Consider the following 23920-nt stretch of genomic DNA (forward strand, 5'->3'; position numbering starts at 1 on the left):
TCGACCAGTTCTTATCCCTTGTATCTTACCTTGTGTGTTTATACAAATGTTCGTCTTTACTCAAACACACAAATATTGCATGATTTCAGATCAAATTGACTTCTTAAGCTAAATAAACCGTTGAGAAACATCATATTTTGACTTTTCCAAGATATGTGGTTACATTTTTAATTATCAAATTAAGTCAACATCAAACACGTACTACAAAAAAGTGTAGCATACTAGGGCTGGGTGATTAAAAATTCGTGAAAAAACATTTGACAATATTGCTCAGTCCTAACATGTAAACTTATAACAAAACAGTGCCAAGGTCCATTTTCTGCCTGATTACCTTTTCACTTTTGGTCTATCATACATTTACTTAAAGTTCTCTCACCAAGCCTGAGTATTTCACTCTGCCCTTATTCATATGACGACAGAGGGAAGTAAGGTGTATCCAACTACTAACTTTTATTATCAGTTCATTGTCGTTAAAGACGACTAGAGAACTATGTTGTGAGCTAAGTTTGATTTATATCATTAATACCCATGGAAATCCAAACAAACATCGAAACATCTCATAATCTCACAATGTTCAAATTCACTGGGTAGTGCCTTGGGTTATGCCCCAACCCTCCACAAAATGTAATGGGAATTGGTGCAGTGGTTATTGCATAATTCAGCAAACAAATAAATTCAAATGAAAACATTACCTCCTCCGCAGAGGTAATCATTTAAAAAAGGGACATATGCAAATATAAACACATTATAAATATGAACTAACTTGATGTGAAATTCAATAATTCTTCTTCAGGGTGAAGTTCAACTACACTGACAAACTTAATGAAAAGAAAGAGATGATATTGTGAGCTATGGAAAAGCAGTCAAAAGGCACAATATTCATTTACCACCAGTTATTGCTCAACCACCACAGAGACTGTAAGGATTGTTTAAGCGACTGCACAGTAATAAACAACAGACTCACAGGGGAGGAGCAAGGAGCCGAGTTGATGTTTAAAGGGCTAGTCAAATGGAAGCAAACAGAAGACTGTGGTGACAATCCAAAATAATCTGCTCCGCTACCAACAAAACTAAACGACTGGAAACTGGCAGACGAGAGGGGAAATCGTTTCCAGCTGCAGCTTAGTCAGTATCGCTTCAGAGGATAAAAAATAAGTACAGTCAAATCTAATCTAAAAAGTTTGTTTGCACAAAGAAAAAAGAAGAGGATTCAACAGTGGGTAAAAGTTAAAGAAATGCTGTCCAGGGTTATCTCAGCTGTCTTTCTGGTGGTGTGGGTAAGTTCTTGTGCCTTCACCTCGGCAGACCAGTACTTAACCAGAGCTCTGAAGCTGATGTCTGAGACGCCACTCATCGATGGGTAAGTGTCCTACATGGAACGAAAAGAGCTTCACACGATGGTTTTGAATATGGTATTTGCTTTTTGCCATGGAAGCAACATAAAAAGCATTCGGAATCAATTTCCAGTGCTAATTCAGCAAAAAAAATAGACATTTTTATGGGGTTTCTTTCTTTATTATGAGGTTTCTTTCTTATCTTTATTCTTTCTTAACTCCCGTCGCAAATAGAAACTGTTAGGGTGCAAATTTCCTCTGCTCCTGCTCAAAACAGCTTTTCAGAGGGCAGCCTTAAGCTGTAAGCATCTGGTAGCGTTTTTTCAAGAGCCAAAGCCACCTCCATAAAACCCATAATTAAAACCTGAAACACGGTTTCTGCTCAGAGATGAGGAGAAGCCTTCTCTGGGTTGCACTGACTTATCCCCAATAGCTGTATATTTAAAAATAGGTAAATTATTTATTTCCTGTTCAACCAGCCTCAACAGATCTTTTATTTTAATTGCACAATCCTTCTTTTAAAGGTGTGATAAATGAAAATCTACATCTTGCATTGAAATAAATCTATGACAATATGCTCTCAAATATTAAAAACCCTGTGTCATGCCAACAATGTGGCAAAAAACTTTTTCCTGCTTGTTAATGTAAAAAAGGGGTTGCCTCAGATGGAGCTAAGAATATTTATCAAAACACTTCCAGTTTATGACTCATTTGGCATCACAGTGAGATCGTGTCAGATTAAGCAACACAGAGAGCTCCTCACAATTTCACTGGGTTTCTTAAAACCGTGACAGAAAATATTAGAAAATATTGTTATATGCACAAACAACTTCATATAATTTAGAATTGAACTCAGGCTTTGTGTTGATTTTACTTCATTTGCCAGCTGCAGTGACTCTTCCAAACAAGTTTGCCTTGAATGAAACTTGTGAACAGCAGTAAATGAGCCACGGCAGGTTTCATTTATTTCACTTTGCAGTTTTCATCTTTGTAAATATTCCTTTTCTAGCAAATAGTAGTCAACAAATGTCAGTTTTTTTGTACCCGGTTGTTCCTTTTGTGCTCTTTTGAAATAGAGAATGTTAATACATTGAGTCAAGAAATCATGACTTAAAAAAATTTGAGTCTGGCTAAATCATGTTCCAATAGAAGCTGGTGCCCTTTTCTCAAAACAAGTGCAAAATCATCAAACGTTAGAGAATACTGCTGCACAGAAAGCTGTTCACCTGCTTATTCATTGTTGTGAATGCTGCTCCAGAACTCTGGTCGGCTGTTTATCCAGCATGAACAGGGTTTTTTAAGAAAAGCATTAGAAAATCTGGACAGGAAATGAAAATATTATCCTCTCAAATGAAGGTCCATGCTCTTGAATACAAATAGGAAAGAATTTTAGGTGTTTTCCTCGCTGCTATCAAAGCATTTTGTGATGAAAGCCTTAGAGAGTGACCGCTCCACCTTCTGATCTTTCAGCCACAACGACCTGCCATGGCAGCTTCTAAAGCAATTCAACAATGAGCTCAGCAAAGTGGATCTCAACACCCTCCAAACAACACACACCAACATCCCCAAGATCAAAGAGGGACGGCTGGGAGCGCAGGTACATACAGAATAGGATGTACTGGGAATTAAAGGAAACTAGGCTTTCAAGGTCAAAGGATACCGATATCATTTCAGAGGTTTCATATATTGGGGTCATGATGAAAGGTGTGAGGAAGATCTAATGATAATAGCCCTTGTGCCTTGCAGGTGTAAGCCTCCTTATTTCTGTGCTAAATAAAATATTATAGAATGAAACTGTTTACTTGAAACTACAGCCACAGGGGTGTGTAGTTTCATTTAGCCAGTAAAGATTCACCTGTATGCAGATGACATCATTATCAAGTCCTGGACCCACAGCCTAAATCAAACATTTCATTTGTTGAAGACATCCAACCCTTGGTGCGACGCCTTCTAAATCTCTAATGTCTTACTCTTTGAAGAATCTTCTTGAGAACTCGCTGTATGCTACACATCAGCACTGCATATAATCCATACGTTATCATTTAATCCTCTCAGTTCTGGTCAGCCTACGTTCCATGTGAGACTCAGTACAAAGATGCCGTCAGACAAACACTGGACCAGATCGATGTGATTCACAGGATTTGCCAAAAATACCCAGAAACCTTCATGTTCGCCACCAGCAGCAAAGGTGAGGCTTTAAGTTGTACTAGTAAGTTCAGAGACACCGAAATGCATTGCTACGTCGTCTCTACTCCTACCTGCCTCGGCCTCCTGGTGGAATCACCTGTCATCTCTCACGTGTGGCTGCACAGACATCATGGACGCCTTCAACATGAAAAAGACAGCCAGTCTGATCGGGGTGGAGGGGGGTCATTCTTTGGACAGCAGTCTGGGAACCCTCCGCCTCATGTACCAGCTGGGGGTCCGCTACCTGACTCTCACACACTCCTGCAACACACCGTGGTAAGAGACATCAGCTCGGCACAATTGTGCCATCTAGTACACAAAGAGACACATGTGACCTTTAAACAGGTTTAGTCCTTCATTGTTGTTGGTTGAGGTGGAGTGAACTCTAAACTGATTTGATTTTGATTTGAAAAGTATTAAAAAATAATGAGAAACACATCAACCAAGAACTAGTGATCGCTTCTTATCTCTTGGCCAAACCATAATCAAAATTATTCTGTTTATTTCAAGTATTTAACACATGGAAAATCAGCAAATTCTTACTGGTGGAACTTTGAAATGTTAACTAGTTCAATTCATGTACGGGAGCCGGGCAGCGCCTCCACCACACCTGTCAAGCCCACATGTTCCCAGTCAACCAGGTTATCTCAGATTTCCCAACCCACCCTTTCCCTTCCCTTCATCCTTTCACCCTTCTACCTCATTCCTCCCTCTGCTTGCCCTCATCCCTTCCTCCTCTCTTCCTGCATCCTGTCTCATTCAGTTGGGTGCACACATCTCACATGTGTCATTATAGGTACTGGTATGGGGGGCACGTAATAATGAAGCAGAGACAGAATGCCCACAATGAGTTTCCTTCCACCCGGTCCCCAGTGCCTCCTCCCAGACCAGCCTGTGAGACACATCTCCACCTCAGCCCCTTCCCTCAACGTCCAAAATATCCAGCAAACCTTTAAATTACATATTGTTGTGGTGTGGTCCTTGCTAGTGAATCAGTTTTCAAAATATTTAAAATCTTTCTTTAGATCAACGTGAAGATAAATCAATAAATCAGTTCAGATCCCTTCAAATCAAATCAAATCTCGTCACGTATTTGAATCTATAGCCCAACATTGTATTTTATGTTTTCTTAGCTAAATCTTCTTTTGCAAAATCTTCTTTTGCTAAGAAAATACATGAAGCCGATTTTTCAATTTAGTCTAACAACTATCTCTCGCTTCCCAGGGTTAATAATTTACAGATTTTTCCCTGGAGAAAGCAGATGTCTGTTTATTAAGCAAACTATCAGTGGAGCTCAGTGAGGTGTGTAACAGTTGGATGTCTTGCTCAGCTAAGGATGTGGAGAGTTTGGGGGTTTCCTTCAGGCCTCCTGTGCATCGATATCAGATTCTCTGCAGGAGCCAGTGAGGTCCTTTGTAAGCATTTGTAATAATATTTGCAGTGATTACAGTATCAGGTATTTGAAAAAAACAAATTCACATGGGTATTAAATCTAAACAGATCGATTTAATAAAAAGTCCAAAACTACAAATGTGATAAGTATTCTTATTAGTAATATTATTTGTTCAATCCAAGGAATCAAAACAAATCATCTCCTCTGATCAGTCAGATTTTTTCAGGGGACTCTTTTTGTTTTTCTTGTCAGGGCGGATAACTGGCTTGTTGACACTGGATCAGAGCCATCGGAACACAATGGCCTCTCTCCATTTGGCAAGGTCAGATAAGTGTCTACAGATGTTATTCTTCCATTGCCCAATCAAGGCGTCACCAGTTATCTCTTCAAAAATGTGTCAAATGAAAACTGTCTCCACTTTCACACTTGAAACTTATTTGAAATTAAGCCTGTTTCTGGTGCAAATGTGTCTTAATCAATTAGAATAACAACATGTTCTAATTTTACTTGTAATATGTTTACCGAGTAGATAAGAAAAATTGTATGCATCTATAAAGTATTTAATTCTTCTTGTTTTATTAATCATTGTGTTTAACCCGCAACAGCAACTGATAGTGGAGATGAACCGGCTGGGGATGCTGATTGACCTGGCTCATGTGACTGTTGCCGTCATGAACCAGGTGCTGGACATGTCCAAAGCTCCCGTCATCTTCAGCCACTCCTCTGCCTACAGCATCTGTCAGCACAAGAGGAACGTCCCTGATGATGTTCTCAAGAGAGTCGTGAGTCACTCTGTGTGTTTGTGTGTGTCTGTGTGTGTGTGTGTGTGTATCGCTCAATGTTTCCCATTGATTACCTGGACTGTAACAGCCTGCCATAGCCTAATTTGTCCTGCCACAGTAAACATAATAACTTCAAAAGTCAAAGCACAAGTAAAATAAGAAACTTTCAAACATGGTTTCTATCATTTTAGTTTTTATCACACTGATTTATGCTCAAGTGCCAATATTTTCAGGACGAGTTCTTGATTTGTTATTTGATGCTATAAAAACATGGTTATTGGGTATTTTACAGTTTAGTTGCCGCGTGGAGCACAAAGCTGTGGTGTTCTCTCTCTCAGGTTCTCATGGCACACGGCTCAATGTTACTGAGCTTTTATTGACCACAAAGATTAGAGATGTTTTGTTTATGGAGAAGCAGTAAGTTCCGGGTGAACGGTCTACAGGAGCTGTTAAGAACTACAAGCTACCTTCCCTGCTCACTATCTCAGATAACTGACAAGCACATAAAGCTCTTTGTGGCCTCGAAGGCCTTAAAGCAGCTGTAAACCGCTCACCTTGTGTGGACTTATACTGATACAATAAAGGCTGGTTCACGTTTAAAGGCAATAAAAGGAGGATTATTGTGCAGCGGTGTTAAATGACAAACGGTTCCAACCGGGCATTCAAAAAGATGAGGTCAATACCCTCATGTACTTGGATTACAGCGGGTTTGAACACATCTCTTGGCTCGGGTCACGTCTCTTTCTCAGTCAGTCCCTGCAGGGTCTCCATGTCTAACAGAGCAGAAGTCCCACTGTGTCTCACTGCCACGTCCCATCCTGTCTGTCGCTGCAGAATCAAACCGGCGGAATCGTCATGGTGAACTTCTACAACGACTACGTGACCTGCAGCAAGACCGCGAAGCTCTCGGATGTTGCTGGTAAATTAAACCGTTATGATGCTGATTATGATGCTGATGGTGATGACACCCACTGTAAAGCTGGTGGAAAATTAACAGCGATTATTCTCTCCACAGCCCCCCCCCCCCCCATGTTGATGCACTTTAATCTCTGTTTATTGCTGTCACTGTAGATCACTTTGACCATATCAAGAAAGTGGCCGGGGCGGGTATCATCGGTTTTGGCGGAGATTATGACGGAGTAACCAGGTTGGTACAGGAACTATTCCTACATTAACTTAGAGTCCAGAAAAGGCGATTTCCAAAATGAGCGGCTTATTACCAGCAATGACGTGAATCTCACATCCTAACATAATTTTCTCCGATTTAGAAAAGTTCCGGCCATTAAGATATTTCTGTGTTCTTGAGCTTGTTTTTCTTTTTTCTTTATCACAACTTTTCATGCAGACATCAGCAGCAACAGTTAGATTGACAGCACAGGTGGGGTTAGGTATTGTCAGCATTGTGAGAACATTATGATGAAGCACCTTAAATGCATTTATGAGTGCTGAACCTTAAAATAATTAAGAATGTTTGAATATTTAATGTTACAGCAAGTAAGACTGTTATTTAATTAAATTGGAAATATAGAACAATGGACAGCAGAGGTTAAAATAAAAAGATATATATAAACTAGGGTTTACACGTCCACCAAGGCCCAACAGTCCCCTTATGAAACAACATTTAAATTCACAAGATACTGATTTTTATTTGGAGTCCCCCAATCATGTCTGATGATCCATGAATTATACTCTGACAAATCAACGACAATGGTGAAAATTATCTTATCTCACCATGTTGAAGAATGAGAAAAGAAATCCTGGATACCATGAATTGGATCAGCACCAGAATTGTGTAAGAGTTCAGTCTTGGATCATGCTCCACCTCTCCAGAACATCACACAGGAATTGATTGAGCAGTTGCTGTGGAGTAAATACACCACAGAAGACTTGACATGACAGTTCTGTGTCACTAATAGGAAGTCAAATCCTCCTTCCTGCAGATTACCTGAGGGTCTGGAGGATGTGTCCAAGGTGCCCAATCTGGTGGCTGAACTGCTGAGAAGAGGATGGACCGATGAAGAGGTTAAAGCGGCTCTGGGAAACAACCTGCTCCGGGTCCTGAGCGAGGTCGAGAAGGTGAAGAAAAGACACTGACGCACTCACACACATTCAAATATGTACAGTTGTGTTGACATAATGTATTCATTATGAAACTCTTCAACCAATGAAACGACACTACTGACCAATTTAACAGTTCTGACCTGAACCCAAAACAAGTGGTAACCCTCAAAATATCCAAACGATGGATTTGAACCAAGATTTGTCCTCACAGCTAAAGACATGAACAAAAACAACCGTGAACTCTGTGTGTGTATTTCTGATATCAGTTCAAACACCATCGGGAAATATTTTTTTTTGCAGTAGTAGTTGCAGTAAACACTTAATCATTGAATGAACATTATGGGCATAATGTTGCTTGTGGCTGTGAAAGAGGTTTGTCAAGAGTGAGGAAATAACCTTGAGGGTTATCTTGGAGATAAGACATTTATAACAGCGAGCCTGGATTAATAACTGGGGTGTAAAGTTTGAAAGATGTGGATGTGAACCACTGGGTGTGAACCCGGCCGGGAGCATCTGATGCTGCACCTTCATCGTGTGAGATGGAGAATATAAAAATAGCCATTTCTACAACCTGTGACAATACAAGGTGGTTGTATGATTGCAGGGTTGATCATGTGAGGGTTAGAAATACTTTGAATTGGTTATATAACACTACATCAATTAGATGAACCCCTTGGCCTTTGGCAGAGGTTTTGTGAAACATTACACTTCTTCAGTTGGATCACAACTGGTTAAGATGTGCTTCATTTTCAGTATGTAAAGTAATTCAGTGTGTCCATGGTAACCCTGCTAATGGGAAGGACTGAGTATCTTTCTTTCCGTCCTATTATGAAACTTGATATTCTACTGCAAACATTCATAGAGCCCAATTGATTTCCATCTATGTAAAGCTTGTTTTTCCACTCAGAGTGCACATCTCCACCAAGGCCAACCAGTCCCATGAATGTAAACAGATTTCACACACTCAGAGATCTCAGTTCCCCAAATGTGTCTGATTAAAAAAAAACTATAATTTATCAAGATCTATGAACAACTATAATTTTCTTGGAAAACGGTGAAAATATGGTAAAAAATATTTTCAGTGATAATATTCTGGATCTGTCGCCCGTTCTGAACCTGCACCAAAATTGAATGGGCTCTTCCCTCACCCGCCCCACACAGCATCTTCCCAAGCAAACTAACAGAACAAACAACCGGCGGGGGCGGAGGTAATAATGATTATTTAGATTAGCCTAGAAAATTCTGATAAAAATAAATAAAAATACATTTTCGTTAACTCTGCCCGAGGAGGTTTCGTCTGTGTTGGTTTGTTTATTGGAGTTTTAGGTGTGGATCCGGATCAGGAGGTGGATCAACAACATGTTTGTTTTTCACTTTCTTAACATTGTGAGATTGGGTGTCAACATTTACTTGATCTGACATGATAAGAGGACTTATATCTTTGAGTCTATGCAATATGGTGCAGATCCAAAACAAGATCTAGAGAATATAAATGTGATGGGACTGTTCAGCCTCTGCAGATGCATTTATAGAAACAGTCAAAAGATTTAGATTTCTGTTGTTCAGATTAAAAAGTAAATCTTGATAAAAAAAACAAACAGTGGATCTTCTATAAGGAAGAAGGTGAAGGTGCTCTGGTAGCAGGTGGACGCTGTGAGAGAGCACACACCTGTCACAGTGTTTGTGCGTCTGCTGGCTGACGGCCTTATCTTTGTGTGTCAGGTCCGTGACAGCCTGAGAGGTGCGAGTCCAGATGATGTCCCTATTCCATACGAGGAGGTGAAGAACCAGTGCAGGACGAACTACTTCTTCACCAGCTCCGGAGCCGTCCACTCCCACAGTGCACTGGGCCTCCTGCTCACACTGGCTGTGCAGGCTCTTATCACATTAACAGTGTAAATGATTGAGGCAGTTTGTTCATGTATAGATCTACAATCAGCTTATTCCACGTACCCTCTCTGTGCTGAAAGAAACACCGAAGCGCTGCAGTGTCAATCGGGTTGGACAGATGGGGTCTTATCTGATTTTAATGGACTTCAACAGGTTTGATTCAGTTACAGTGTCACAGTTAAAATCAAACAGAAATGATCACATCAAGTTGAAGTTGTTCAGGCCTGAGTCAACGTTTCATCTGTATTGAACATCTGTATTACATGAAACTTTTAAAAAGACGATCAGGACATGAAGTCAAAACAACATAAAAACAGTCCAAGACACCAGAATGTCCATATTTCTAGGAGAAGTGCTCCACCTAGTGGTTTGAGAGGGTAATGCACCTGAGAGATAAACGAGTCACTGCAGATTTACACCTTTTCAATTTAATTTCTAGATGAGTTGCTCAACTTTGCTTGAAAATATTAACATGATTTCGATCTGTGAACTGATGGCATGATAGTTAAAACGCAAAAAGGTGACATTCCTTAATTCCTACAGTTTTTAACATCAAAATCATATTTTAAACAAATAAACATAAGATTGATGATTAAAAAAATTAAACAATCAGTTACTAACTATATGAATTTAAGTTCATACAAATGTTGTTTGCACATTGAAAGTGAATTATTGTAAAAAATAGAGTAACATCTCATGAAGGCTGAGCCAGTATGTGTTTTTCTTGTAGCGCGCACACACACGCACACAGTTTAACATCCTTTCAGTGACAGCAAAAACCTAATTACATTCACTTTTCAGACTGTAAATGCAGAATCTCGTAATTTCTAACATTAAATACTGAGAAACGTGTAAGAATACAGACTCAAGGGTTTAAGGCAGATTGTTTTTTTTTTTTTTACAGAGAAAACTATTATAAAATTTCACCTTTAAAATACTGTTTTGTATGTGGTGTTCAATACTTCAAAGTGAAAAACTCTGATTATCAGAGCTTGTTAGTGGTTTCACCATTAAAATGCTAAGGAATAAATTAGGGCTGGGCAATATGGAAAAATATTATACAATATCTTTATTGATAATGTCACATTGTTCTTACTTTTCATTTAAATACAGATTCTTACTCCTGAGTGAAGGTTGTGGTTTTAAACTCTTCTTTGTGAGCAGAGAATAACAGACTTTACGAATCTGAGGTAGATAAATTATGTGCTTTACATCCTAACTGTGCTCAAGTTTTATTCCTATTGATAATAATAATATTGTCTATCACAGGATAATGAGAGCCAGTGACCAGTGTATCATCTAGCATCCTCTTGTGGGTTTCCTGGGTAAACACAGGACTTTCCCTACTACAGCATGAACCACTCTTGTGTGTCCTCTCAGCACGGAGACACTGCTGGTGAATCAGATGAACAGACTTAATGAAAAGTGCATGAGTTGTTAAGAAATGGACAAAGGGCCGATGCTCACATGATTCCGTGATGATTTACAGCAGCCGCACGGTGGAGCGAGCTTCTCTGGGGAAACTAAAACAATTGGGTTTGAAAACCTCAAATCAAGCAGCGTGACCTCACCTGGACTTTCCAGAGGAGTGTTAACCTCGACAGCAAGGAGTCGACAGCACAAAGACACACAACGTGCACACTCACAGTTCAGCGGAGGCTTTTGTAGCCTCCAAAAAAAGCTGAATCCACGGGAGAAAATATCACCACACGGTAACGGCTTCAAGTGTAAAACACGACAGGAAGATACTGATATTTTGCTGAGAACAAACTTGGAGTTATCGCTCTAAAGTTCAAAGAATCCAAGCTGTGGCCAGTTCCTCTGCTGGGTTTGGAGCGTCCAGTGCCTGAGACAATAATTCACTTAAGGATGAAGGTAAAACCATCAGAGGTATGAAGGAGGAGGGATAATCCACGTTTTCACAGAGGAGGATGAGGAGGCTCTTAAGGTACATCCGCCCTCTGCGTCTCTTTGTCTTGTCCCTGTGTTTCACTACTCGACAGCAGAGGGGACAGAGCTGGCTGAGAAATCTGATACGGCAAATCCTGTTTAGTCAACATCTTCCTGGTGGCTGAAAACAAGCGGGAGTAGTTGTCTGGGTTGTAAGACGCCAGAGGGGGCCGGCTGCACAGCAGAGGCAGGTTGTCCCGGTCGGGCCGGGCCAGGAAGAGCGGAGGTCGCCGCTGGTTCTCGCCCTGCTTCAGGGAGTCAGGGAGCGGCTTGCGTTTGCTTTCTGGAAGCAGCATAATGGAGAGGACGGAGAGGACGGCGAAGGAGGCAAAAATGACATGGTGGAGGAAGTAGCCGCTGTTGTTCTGGAGCTCCATCAGGGAGGAGGCGGCCATGCCGACACAACCTGCTGCCAGAACCAGGCCGAGGCATCCACCTCTGCCAGAAGGAAAGGAAAAACAGTCAGAGGAAGAAAGCAGCGAGGTGTAAGGCAGACTATAGACAATACTTCATGTTTTCTGTGTTCAGCACTCGGGCCCAAGTGAAGACGTAAACGTGAAAATCTGTTATTTGTACCAGTTATTTTTTTAGGATCCCAGCTGATCGGGAGAGGGGCGGGGGGGGGGGGGGTCACCATTGTATCACAGGGCCCAACATACAGAGACAAACATCCATTCACACCAGGCACAGTTTAAAGTTTCCTATTGATCTGATCTCAATCGGCATGTTTTTTGGACAGTGCACGGAAGGAACTGGAGAAAACCAACGCAGACACACTGGGAACATGCAGAAACCACACAGGAAGTTAGGGTTGTTGTTTGAAAATATATTTAAATATCATTTCTTTTAAAAGGATCTTTTTCTAAAACAGATTTTGTGGTAGGGGGGCTATTTTTTCGCCGTGGACTAATGTACATTTATCACTTTTCTCAGTTTCATAGGGATTGTTTGTTAGTAAGATTAATTCAATACTTGTTTTAAGTTTTAAACACTTTAGATGTTTAGATTCCATCGTGTGATACCATCAGATAGGAGTCCGATCATTCTGAGTTTCATGCTTAAAATTTGAAATACTACTGAACACTCACCGAATGACAGTGGGCATCACCTCAGAGGCGAAGAACACACTGAGCATAGCGAGAGCCTGAGAGAACAGCAGGCCCACGACAGAGAGCACCAGCACCAGGCCTCCACGCAGGTCTGACACACAGAGAGGACAAACTGTCACCATCAACTGAGACCATCAATCAGCAGCTCTGTGCGGTGGATTGGTTTCTTCATCAGATCAGCATGGCGTACACATTGGATTTTCAATAGCATGAAGGGAGGATATGGATTATATATAAATATCAAGTGACTCCATGTTGGGTCCCGAACCCGAGAATGAGAAACTGAGTTAGTTAAAATACATATTTACATACATAGACACCAAACTATACATATTTTACATATTTATATTCTTTATATTTATATACTTAATATATAATTATCCTGTGTTTCTAAATATATATAGTATAATAATTATAATGCATAGATTATTTCACAGTAAGTGGCATACAACTAATCATAAGTGTATATAATAATAGTAAAGTACATGTGGTATGCGCGTACAAGATATATAACCTGAGGTGCAGAAAATAATGCAATTAAAGGTGAGTATTTGTGGTGTTTTGATATGAAACTGTTTCATTATAATATTATGTATGCAATGTATGTCACCTTTTGAAAAAAATATCGGTATATTTCCATAATATGAGTTAATTACTGCTTTGTGTTGTGATCTCTAACGACCTGAGAACAACTGTTGAAGTAAAATAGTATTATGAAGCTCGAGATGTGACTTACACTGAGTGAGGGCCAGCAGCAGCAGGGACGACAGCCCAGTGATGATAGCGGACAGCAGGAGAATCCCACGGCGCCCGAAGCGATTGACAGACAAACAGATGAAGATGCAGGCCATCGCTCCGGTGATGACCCGGAGAAAGTAGCTGAAGTAGAAGTTGGTGGAGTAACGGTGCAGGTTTCTGGTGAAACAGTACTGAATGCCTGTTCCAATAAACCTGGAGGAGAGAGACCAGGGAGTGAAACCTCAGAAACAAGCCACTGGATCTGCTTTAGACATATTGTCTAGAGGCTTTAAAAATCACCTTCTTCGTCATCTACCTTCCCATCTTTAAAGGGACATTTCAGTTGGGAAATCAGTGAGGTGAGAAAGATTGAAACTGGATTTACAAGATGAAAAACTCACAGAGTGAAGCTGAGGATGAGGCAGTTCTTCCAGATCACACGAGACCCGCGCAGCTCCAGAACCGAGTGGTAGCTCGGTCGACACTCGTCTCCATATGTTGAATCTATCTCTGCGAACAGAGGAAGGGTATTGAAAACAAGAATTCAACAATTTTACAAATCTTATCTAGCTTTTGAGTTTTCTGTCAATGTAGGAGAAAGATCTCGATGTATTATGTGTTTGGCAGTTTGAACTTTTATTTATAAAGCTTGTTTTCCTGCAAGTTAATGACACATTTTGATGTTTGAATAAAATATGTGTGCGTGTATGTGTGTGGGTACACAAAAGTGTGAGTGTAGGTACCTGACAGGAGAGTTTCACCGGGGTAGATGTCATCTTGCAGACAAACATCATTTCTGGTGGAGAACTCCTGGAGGCTCCTCTTCAGCTGAGGGATCTGAGCGGTGGCCAGCAGCCAGCGAGGAGACTCAGGAAACACGGACTCACAGCTGAGGAAAAACAAATCCTGTTGTGAGAGCTCAAAAACACAAACATCTTCTTTTTTACATCCACATCCAGCCATTATCTACCTGATCTACCTGACCAGAGGAGAACATGCAAAAACGCACACATAGAACCGGGATTCGAACAAAGTACTTCCTCACTATGTGGCCACAGTGCAAACCGCTGCACCTGCATGACGCCCTGATACAGACAAGGGTCAGGCTCTTCAAGCTCCTCATGCAAAGTAATATAAGATAAGAATCATGATTATATACAAATGTCAAATGAACGGGTGCTGCAGACACTCGCTTCCTGACGTGTTTCAAGAGACTTAAGGGAGGTTGAAGGGATTGTTCCAGAACACGGTGCAAACTGAGCATACAAGTAAATAATAGTGAAGGGAATTCACCCGCCACCGTCCCAGGCACATCAGACACACACATTTAGTGATAGTCTTCAGAAAACCCTCTAAATTTATAAAAGCTTTTTGCAGAAAGCTAGAAACATGGAGCCTCAGTAGTGGTTGATCGACATATCGTTGCAGTCTCCTCTTCATGAGCGATCACAGAATTAAATGAGGTTTTAACATTAATAATGTCGCTGACGAGGTAAAATGTAATCAGCCCTTAATGCATCACTAAAAATGCGCAGATGGTGAGTTGTGTGTCTGTGTATTTGGTGTGTGAAATACCGCCTGACTCACCACCAATAGGAAAGCAGCAGGAGCAGAGGCAGCGTGATCACAGCCTGCAAAATGGGCCAATCTCGGCACAACAGAACGAGACACGGCAACAGCAGCTCGGCAAACACGGCAAAGAAGCCACTGACCATGGCAACCATGAGCCGGTGAGGAGGATCACACAGCTCCAGCCCTGAGAGAGAGAGAGAGAGAGAGAGAGAGAGAGAGAGAGAGAGAGAGAGAGAGAGAGAGAGAGAGAGAGAGAGAGACACGTCAAGAGGGGAAAAACAGAAACATTTATTCCTTTTGTCCGAAACCAAATCACTTCCTGTCAAAACTTGAAACCTTACACACATACACAATCACAACTACTGGCTGCTATACATGTGTTTTGTACAACTGCATTTATTTCATATATTAAATATTAACCCACTAGCTAATCTTTAACAGCACGGATTAGCCTAGAATATTCAATGTTCAGGATCACGGACCTTATATAAAGATGGACAGATTGGTTGCCCCCTGGTGGCTGGCTGCAGTATAGGCCATCAACACCACCATCTCTGTGTTGGTAGATGAGACATCGACCGAGTACATGTCTAAACATCTCACAGATGGTTTCTGTCTTTTTAGGTAGTTCTTATTCCATCGATGTATGTTTAGGTGTTAATTTGTTTCTGAAAAATAACGTAATGTTCTTATTCTGAGCTAAATGTTTTATATTGACAGTATAATATACATTGACAGTAAAACTAGTAAAGCCTAATTTGCTTTTGTAGATTTGTGGAAGAAAAGTGCTGCGTCTCCTCGATGAGAACCGTACTAACTCAGCTATGTAACACAGAACAAACAAATCTCCTCTAGTGTCGAGTCTGCTGGTTTGAAGCAAGAATCTGCACACTATCTGAAAATAAACACAAATGCAAGGTTCAGTAAGCAAGGAGATAACAAACTCCAAACTCGGGTACTGACGTAAACCTGTGTGCGAGTGTGTCCAGTTTCTCCTGAACTTTAACCTCCTTCCCTCCACAGCTGTGATTCGGTTTCCAGCTGCTCTCGGCCTATAAGGAAAACGAGGAGCTCACTTCCTGCTCACTTCCTGCTCACTTCCTCGCCTTCAGCTCTGTCCTGCTATTGTTTCTTTCTCTCTGTGGACAAGATGTGCTTGGAATGACATCACTGAGGGGGAAAAAAAAATCTCTCAAGGCCTTACCTAAAAAAAAAGAACCTGGACTCAATCTCACTCTGACCTCACAGGAATGTGGGAGTAGGGTCTCATTTGATTAAAAGCTGAAAACGTGTGCGTTTCAGACGGGACACTCCATCACCCAGTATCTCCACCTCCCACGCAGGAATGTATGCTGTTCACGTAACTACATTCCCATGCTGCTTCACTCTGGAGATAGTTCAGGGACGTCTCGTCACAGGCAGAGTCACAGCGTCGGCACGGAGCTAAGGATTCGTCACAGAGACGCTGACCACCTGTGAGATGACAGCTGAGACGCACAAGTAGAGACAAACCCCAACCAGCTGCCGGCTGTCAGTCACAGCTCAGCACGACACACACACAGTGATTCCGTCATAGGAACACACACACAGTCAAACACACATACACAGTCAGTCATACACACACCTGTGAAAAACAATAATCCAATTCTGTATCTTATCTACTCTGACACGTAGCCGATGGCAACAGACGGTCGGTCATTTAGTTTGATTTATTCCGTGACCACAGAGGAAATATGACCCTGCAGATGTATAGGTTCAATAACCAGAGCAGCTTCAGTCAACACACACGTCTTTCCAGACTCATATGAGGTCACTGTGATCTTTGACCCATGAAATCAAATCAGTTGATCTTTAGGTCCAAGTGAAAACGGGTCTAATTTGAAGAAATTCCTTGAAGTCAGTTGTAAAGGAGGTAAATGCAACCAGAGAACATGACGTCCACGAACCCAGATAAGAGTGAGTCCTCTTTCCATTCTACATGTCTGTGTCCAGAACATAGATCACATCAACACATAGCTAGGGATCTAAATGAAACCAAATAGATATAGAATGGTTTTTTTATTATTATTCTGATGAAATCCCAAAGCTGTTATTTGAATATTAGTTATTTTTTGTGCACTGCTTTGTGGGAAAACAAGTTTCTTCTTCCGTAGATCCAAAGATTGTTTTGTAAAAAACTATTTCTGTTACCGTGTGACCAGAGATCAAAGCTGCTTCTAATATAATATATATAATTTATAACTGTCAAACTAAAGAGAGTTGTACAAATGTTTTGGTAAAACAATTATTCGCTTTCATTTTCTTGTAATGAGAAAAGCCCCAGTAGTCACATGTTTGGCTGTCGGCTGGTGTGTTTGAGCTATTTCCTCCAAGTTTAATGCAATTTAAATTACAGTCAGACTCAATGTAGGACGATGGGTTAAACATTTAAGATTAAATGATAATTGTATTTTTTGTATATTTTCTTTAACGTTATACTAGTACGATGGATGGCCAACATGAATTTTTTAATTACGATATATTATGCTCTACTACTCGCGGCATCTATTGCTACTATGTCCGTCCTGGGAGAGGGATCCTCACATGTGACTCTCTCTTAAGTTTCAAAGCTTCTTACTGCTGCACCCTGTGAAGACCAATGAGACAATGTGACTATAGGCTATACAAGTTAAATGGATTGAGTGATTGATTGAAAATGCAGATATGCCATTTTTAAGATTATCCTGAGAACTTTCATTCACATGTTTTGTCGAAACATTAATATGATAATCTGATCATTTATCTGACTCGTGGGTCTGATACAAGTAATTCAATTGTTCCTCATGCTTACAGAGAGTCTAACAGAGTTAAAATACTATTAAATGTAATATAAAAGTCTTTTTAGAAGAATAAAAGTATTGGTGGTAAAAGTATTCAGAGAGAAACCGTTACAGTCTTCTATTGTATGGAATCAACAGAAGGTAAAACTATCCAGCCGTCATTGTTATCATTATATATCAAACTGTCTTTCTTGACTTTCACAAATAAAAAGTCAGACTTCAGTTGTTTCATGAAATAAAGATAAGACGGAAAAATAAGACAAGATAAGATAATCCTGTATGAGTCCCCCAGTGGAAAGAGTTCAGTCAGGAATAAACCATCAGAAGATAAGCAGTTTTTTCTAGCTTGCTTCTGTACAGCGCACAGTGAGACTTCTCTTATCTCGGACTGATTAGATAACTCAGTCAGTTAAAGGTAGTTTGTCATTCTACATGTTTACATCACAAGCTGTCGGATGTGAAGCTGTTTCCATCAAACTCAATATGCTACATTTTATTCTACACTGGGAATCACAAGGGAGGAATTTTACAATATTAACATTTGCATAACTTCAGATCTCTCAGCAAGAGAAAACGTATATTATGTATAATCGCTGTCAAACCCACTACGGCTGCAGCTAAATCGTAAAAAAGAGAAATCACTGTATAATCTGGAGAGTATTTACTTAGGAAATAAGTTCTGCTCTGTTTTTTTGGAATAAACACGATTAAATTATGTTTTAATGCGATAGGGATACTGAAAATACAATTGTGTTCCTTTATGAAAAAGCTTTCTGTTTGGCTTAAAGCTGATTTTTTTCCCCACATAAAAACAGAACATAATCTTGCCAATTCCAAAAGTTATTTTCAGTGACATTTCTTTTTAGATCATTTGTCTAAATTCAAATCACAATGACACATGCTATTAAAATAGAGAATAACATGACATCTGCATGAACACGGTGCCAGCGTGTGACTCGCACTGGAGCGCAGGAATCCTGAAGTGCTCTCTAAAGTAAACACAGAAGTGAGCGGCTGGGTGCGGAGGAGCTGAGGTAGTTTTTTTCAGCCTGAGCTGAATGTGTGAGCAGGATACTCACTGGCGATGTACGAGGACACGAGCACCCCGGCGAGCATGACGCCTTGAGCCAGACGCAGCAGCAGGAACACCACAGCGCTGCTGGACAAACACACGGCGACCCCCAGCAGACTGGACAGAACGATGGAGAGGAGGAAACCTCGCCGACGACCCAACCTGCAAACACACACAGTGCACATGGCATCATCTCACACACACACACACGTGAAATTGTTAATTCACACAATGGTGTTTTCCTCAATAATTTCAGGTTCGTATAAGTTATCTTCACACATGAACTCTGGAAAGTCTGGAAACTTGAGTCTGGACATTTTTCATAGTTTCCCTTTCACATATGAAGAATTGTCTGAAGAAGATGCGTTCACAACAACACGAAATTGTCTGGAACGTTTGGGTGAAGGACGGCACCACCTGGGTTGAGCCTGCAGGAGTCAATTCAGCTGCAGAAATCTGAAGGTTCCATGTTCAGTTAATGTCCGAGAGTAGCTGTTGTTTAGTACTGTCAATTATTTCAAAGTTTGTTCATTGATATAAAATAAAATAAAATAAAATATTCAGATGTTAATGTTAAGAGTGTATCTTTTATTTATTGAATACCTTGGTGTTCCACATAAAACATGATCAATACTTACCAGTCACATAATGTACCGATGAAGATGTATCCCAGAATCCACCCTGTCATGAAACAGATGTGCTGCAAAGGGATTTTCCAGTAGTTGCTGCAAACCAGGTTCCACTGCAGAGGACAACACAGATAAAAAATAAAAATATGAACTTAAATCTCACTAAAACAGACGTTGCTGCCATTTTCTTTGGTTGTTTGAAAGGAAAAAAACAAATTCTGTTTATTTCATTGGCTTTAGATACAAAATGTAAAGAAGGGCTCTGTAGTAGCGTTACAACTGGTGAAACTTTCTTTCCACATGTTGCTATTTAATTTTTTTATCAGAACAGGCTTATGTTTTCATATACCTCTGTGGAAAAAAAATCCAAATTCAATTCTGCATCTGCAGAAAATGTACCTGCTGCCATCACAACTTGAAGTCAGGTAAGCAGCAGAAATTAGATGGATGGAAAAATTAAATCAGGCTTTGAGATCTGAGACTGAGACAAACATTATCCACGGTTGTTTCCTCTGGATTTGAATCTGCCACAAACATTTATTGAGAATTGACTGTTTCCCAGCAGCTGTCACTTAGAATCTGACATGTTTTTTCCGTTTCTTTCACATTTCATCTCATTACAGCTGGATGACCAATCAGCTTCAAGCCTCAGTAAGTTGTTTGGCATCAGCTGAATCAAACTAATGACTTGTAATGTGCTTTGAGAATAGACGACAATATAGGACATTTGCAACAATATTAAAAACGCAGATACCCAATTCATTTGTGTGATGTCAGTTTTAAATAAGGAACCTGAACACACCGTCACCAACATGCTGCATTCATGGTAATCGGACGACACAGAATGCAGAGAACAGCAGGCGAGTCACACACACAGTGATTTGTGTGAGGAAGCAGGAATGTAGCTCATGTTCTTTTCTAATTGAGTTAAATGTCTGCTGACTGTTATTACATTAGAACAAAGTGGAGCTCAAAGTAGAGCCCGTCAGTGACAGCTGATCTACACCTGGTTAGCTGCCGCTGCAGGAAACTTCTCCACTATCCTCCTCTTTGATATAAATGAGGTGAAGACAATAATAAACACAAGACAGGGTGAAGACGAACCGTCCCTCATTCCATCACAACACAAACCTCCACATCTCAGACACACAAAGTGAACTCCCATGAAGATACATCCTCTTTCCTTAGCTTTTAAATGCTGTAGGATTTATTGCAGAATTCTCACATTACACTCCATTAGTTTAAGGTAAGTATAATAAACAGCTGATGTTGATATTAAGGATTTTGTTAATACAGGGTTTGTATAGAACACCTTGGGTAGGTCTGACGAACATACAAATCAGGTTTAGTGTGTTTCCTGAAGTGATACTGGGGCTTTCAAGGGGCTTTATTTCACAGCCTCAAAAGGACAATTAGTATTTGTGCGAGCTGCTGCTGAACTCGTCCCAAACACTGTGAAACTTCAGTGATGGATCACGTCTGAAAAACGTGACAGCATGTGCTCAGCTAATGCAAGAGACTTCCGTAATGTGGAGGAGTGGTCTCAGGCAGAATCGGACCAACATCCATTCTGTAAACAGTCGCCTCCGACATGAACATCCAGCTCAATAAACAAGTCCGTCTCACAGCAGACAACACCGGTGTGAGCTGGGACCACAGGACGACACTCTGAGGTGTTTCTGCATCAGATCGCTCGGTGTGTTTTAATGGGATGAGCTCTCATGTCGTTTAGTCAACTTTTCCTTTCCTAACGTTTCCCTGTGGCCTGGTGAGGGACATCATGTTCAGAGGAAGCCATTGTCAGTGAAGGACGTGTTGACTCAGGAAGGAACATCGAGGCCTCAGACTTCCCAGCGCCACAGCTCGTCGCTGGGGGGAAAGGAGGAAAGGGTCTCCCCGCTGCCGGATGTTTATTTCCTCGGAACCACAACACACTGAAGATAATCTGAGGAAAAGCTGAGGGGGCAATTACCCATAATGACCCTGGTTTGGAGACTGCACCAACCCCCCTCCCCCCCCCCCCCCCCCCGTACTTTTCTGCTGTACGTTACCTAACACTGCACAGAAACAGATGTTTGGGTGACGACACCTTGAGACAGAGTTTTTGGGAGAACCTGTTATCAGTGTTTACAGACTGGGGGGGGGGGGAATCAGAGAGGAGCACGAGACCAGTGAAGAGATAAACAAGTCTCTGCTGCTTATTTACACACGTTGCACAATGTGACACAACCACAATGAAACATAATGTTCAGGCTCTGATTCTTACCTCTGTCACGAGGGTTATGTTTTCACCCCTGCCTGTTTATCTGCTTGTTCGTAAACAGGATAACACAACAAAAAAACGAATAAACAGATTTCCACAAAACTCGGGGGGAAGAATGTGGTAGAATCGGATAGAATCCATTCCATTTGGGTGCGGATCCAAAGCAGGATGGTTCCAGGTGTTTTTTAAATTTGTTATCACCTTCTTTAACGTCGCAAGATTTTGCCATTTGCGCATCTCAGAGAATAATTTCTGGATCGTGATGAAAGAAATCAGAAACATTTAGGGAACAGATATTTACGAGTGACTGGAATTTGTTGCAGCCTGATTCAATTAAGCGTAACTGTTGGGCCTCAGCGGATGTACGAGCTCTACACAGTGTCATTCTAGATTGTTGGTTGGTTTTGGATGTTTGTTCAATAGATTACAAGCAGAGTTACACACAAACTACATGTCGGATAACCATGAAACCTGCTGGAGGGACGTGGTACAGGTCAGGAGAGAGAGAATGTTAAAATTAGGTGCGGCTCCAGATGAGGGGGCGGATGTTCGTAATAATAATAATAATGGCTTTATTTGTGTAGCACTTTTCTAAACAAAGTATTAAAGGGCTTCACAAAATACATGGCAATAAAAAGAGTTGTAGTAAGCAGATGTTAGGGACATATTCAATTCAATTTTAAGGTCAAGATCTTAAAATTTGCCTTAATTTCTCAGAGAATAATTCACACATTTAGGAAACTCATTTCTATGAGTGTGTGGAGTTTAGTGCAGCTGGACTGAATGTAAGGAGACTGTTGGGCCTCGGTGGAGGTCTGAGCTCTGATTTCTAGTAGGCGTGTTGAGATAAAACCCTACAACACTTCTTTTTGTCTTTCACACAGTTCACCCTCACTTCTTAATCCTAAAGTAGATCATTTGTTTTATTAATGAATATCAGTGCTGTGTGTGGTAGAAGACTTGTGTGTGTGTGTGTGTGTGTGAGCACTGTTTGGTGTCTACAGACCGACCACAGATGAGTGAGAGTTAGAACTGTTTGAGCGGCTCAACCTGAGCAAATATTGACTGGGAGCTGTGAACAGCCCCCTTCCACACCACACTGATAAAAGCCTGCGTGAGGAAAGTGTCCAGCAGCAACATGTTGGTGCAGGGCCAGAACACATCACCAGCTTTCAGAGTGACTCCGGAAAACTTTTATAGAAGAGTGAATGAATCAAGAAAACCTACAAATCCAGCTCTATCCAATGGAACCTCACTTCAGCCCCACAACTTTGGATGAATGAACATTCTCATGCATGGCATGGCCTGATCTAGGAGGTCCACATCTGATCCATAGACCTGACGATGACCTGTGGGGAGATCGGTCCCTTACCTCGGTGACAAAGTTGCTCTGGAGCCCCGCTGAGCTGCTGTACTCCCACCCCTGGGTGCAGGACACCCTCTCCCTGGGCACGGTGTCGGCGAGCTCCGACGTGTTGGCCGGGTACTTGAAGAGCTCACAGTGGCTGAGGCCGGAGCCGTTCACCCAGGGGATGGTGAGGTTGAAGTAGCGCTGCCTGGAGAAGTTGCTGAGGAGGAAGGTGGAGGGCAGCAGCAGCGGGTCCGGCTTGCAGTGGTACGAGTCCGGGAGCAGCGTGAAGAAGACGTCGCTGAAGAGGTTCAGCATGACCGCGAAGTTGGGCAGCCAGCTGAACACGACCACGACGCGGTTGTAGCGTCCGTAGCCGCCGGTGTAAGGGAAGAGCTGCGACTCGTAGTCCATGAGGAGGTGAGCGGAGGCGCATGTGTCGGTGGCCATGGCGCAGTGAGGGCGCACAGTCCGGAGAGAGGAGGCGCAGCGGCAGGTAACACATGGAGGAGGAGGAGGAGGAGACAGGGATGAGGGATGAACCCGTGACGTGACTCACTTCTGAACATCCCCTCGTTACAAACTTAATTTATTGAGTCACTGAAATGGACACGGTGAGTTCACAGGTCTGAGAAACAGACAACAAAAGCAGTCCGACCTTTTGGGCCATTACATTTAAGATGTTATATTATGTTATTTGTAGTCTTTAAATTTAGATTCTGTTTTAAACAATTTGCTGTTTTTAAGTGACATTGTTTCATTTTGATTGTTGT

General features: G+C 41.4%; 2 protein-coding genes across 2 annotated transcripts; one reads left to right on the forward strand and one right to left on the reverse strand.

The window, feature by feature from the left end:
- The first annotated feature begins 993 nt into the window (after positions 1-993).
- Positions 994-10554, forward strand: dpep1 (dipeptidase 1). Its single transcript, XM_053443256.1, has 10 exons — positions 994-1360; positions 2805-2931; positions 3390-3522; positions 3647-3797; positions 5167-5236; positions 5520-5696; positions 6531-6615; positions 6768-6843; positions 7637-7772; positions 9480-10554. The coding sequence occupies exons 1-10, from the start codon at positions 1236-1238 to the stop codon at positions 9654-9656; spliced, it is 1257 nt and encodes a 418-aa protein (XP_053299231.1). The 5' UTR covers positions 994-1235; the 3' UTR covers positions 9657-10554.
- Positions 9749-23627, reverse strand: slc22a31 (solute carrier family 22 member 31). The gene is made up of 9 exons (XM_053443146.1): positions 23172-23627; positions 19546-19649; positions 18915-19069; positions 15032-15200; positions 14188-14333; positions 13846-13954; positions 13443-13657; positions 12686-12797; positions 9749-12035 (listed from the first exon to the last, which is right to left on the reverse strand). The coding sequence occupies exons 1-9, from the start codon at positions 23595-23597 to the stop codon at positions 11591-11593; spliced, it is 1881 nt and encodes a 626-aa protein (XP_053299121.1). The 5' UTR covers positions 23598-23627; the 3' UTR covers positions 9749-11590.
- Positions 23628-23920: the final 293 nt, after the last annotated feature.

The sequence above is a fragment of the Pleuronectes platessa genome, chromosome 1 (genome assembly GCF_947347685.1).
Source record: "Pleuronectes platessa chromosome 1, fPlePla1.1, whole genome shotgun sequence".
Lineage (NCBI taxonomy): Eukaryota > Metazoa > Chordata > Actinopteri > Pleuronectiformes > Pleuronectidae > Pleuronectes > Pleuronectes platessa.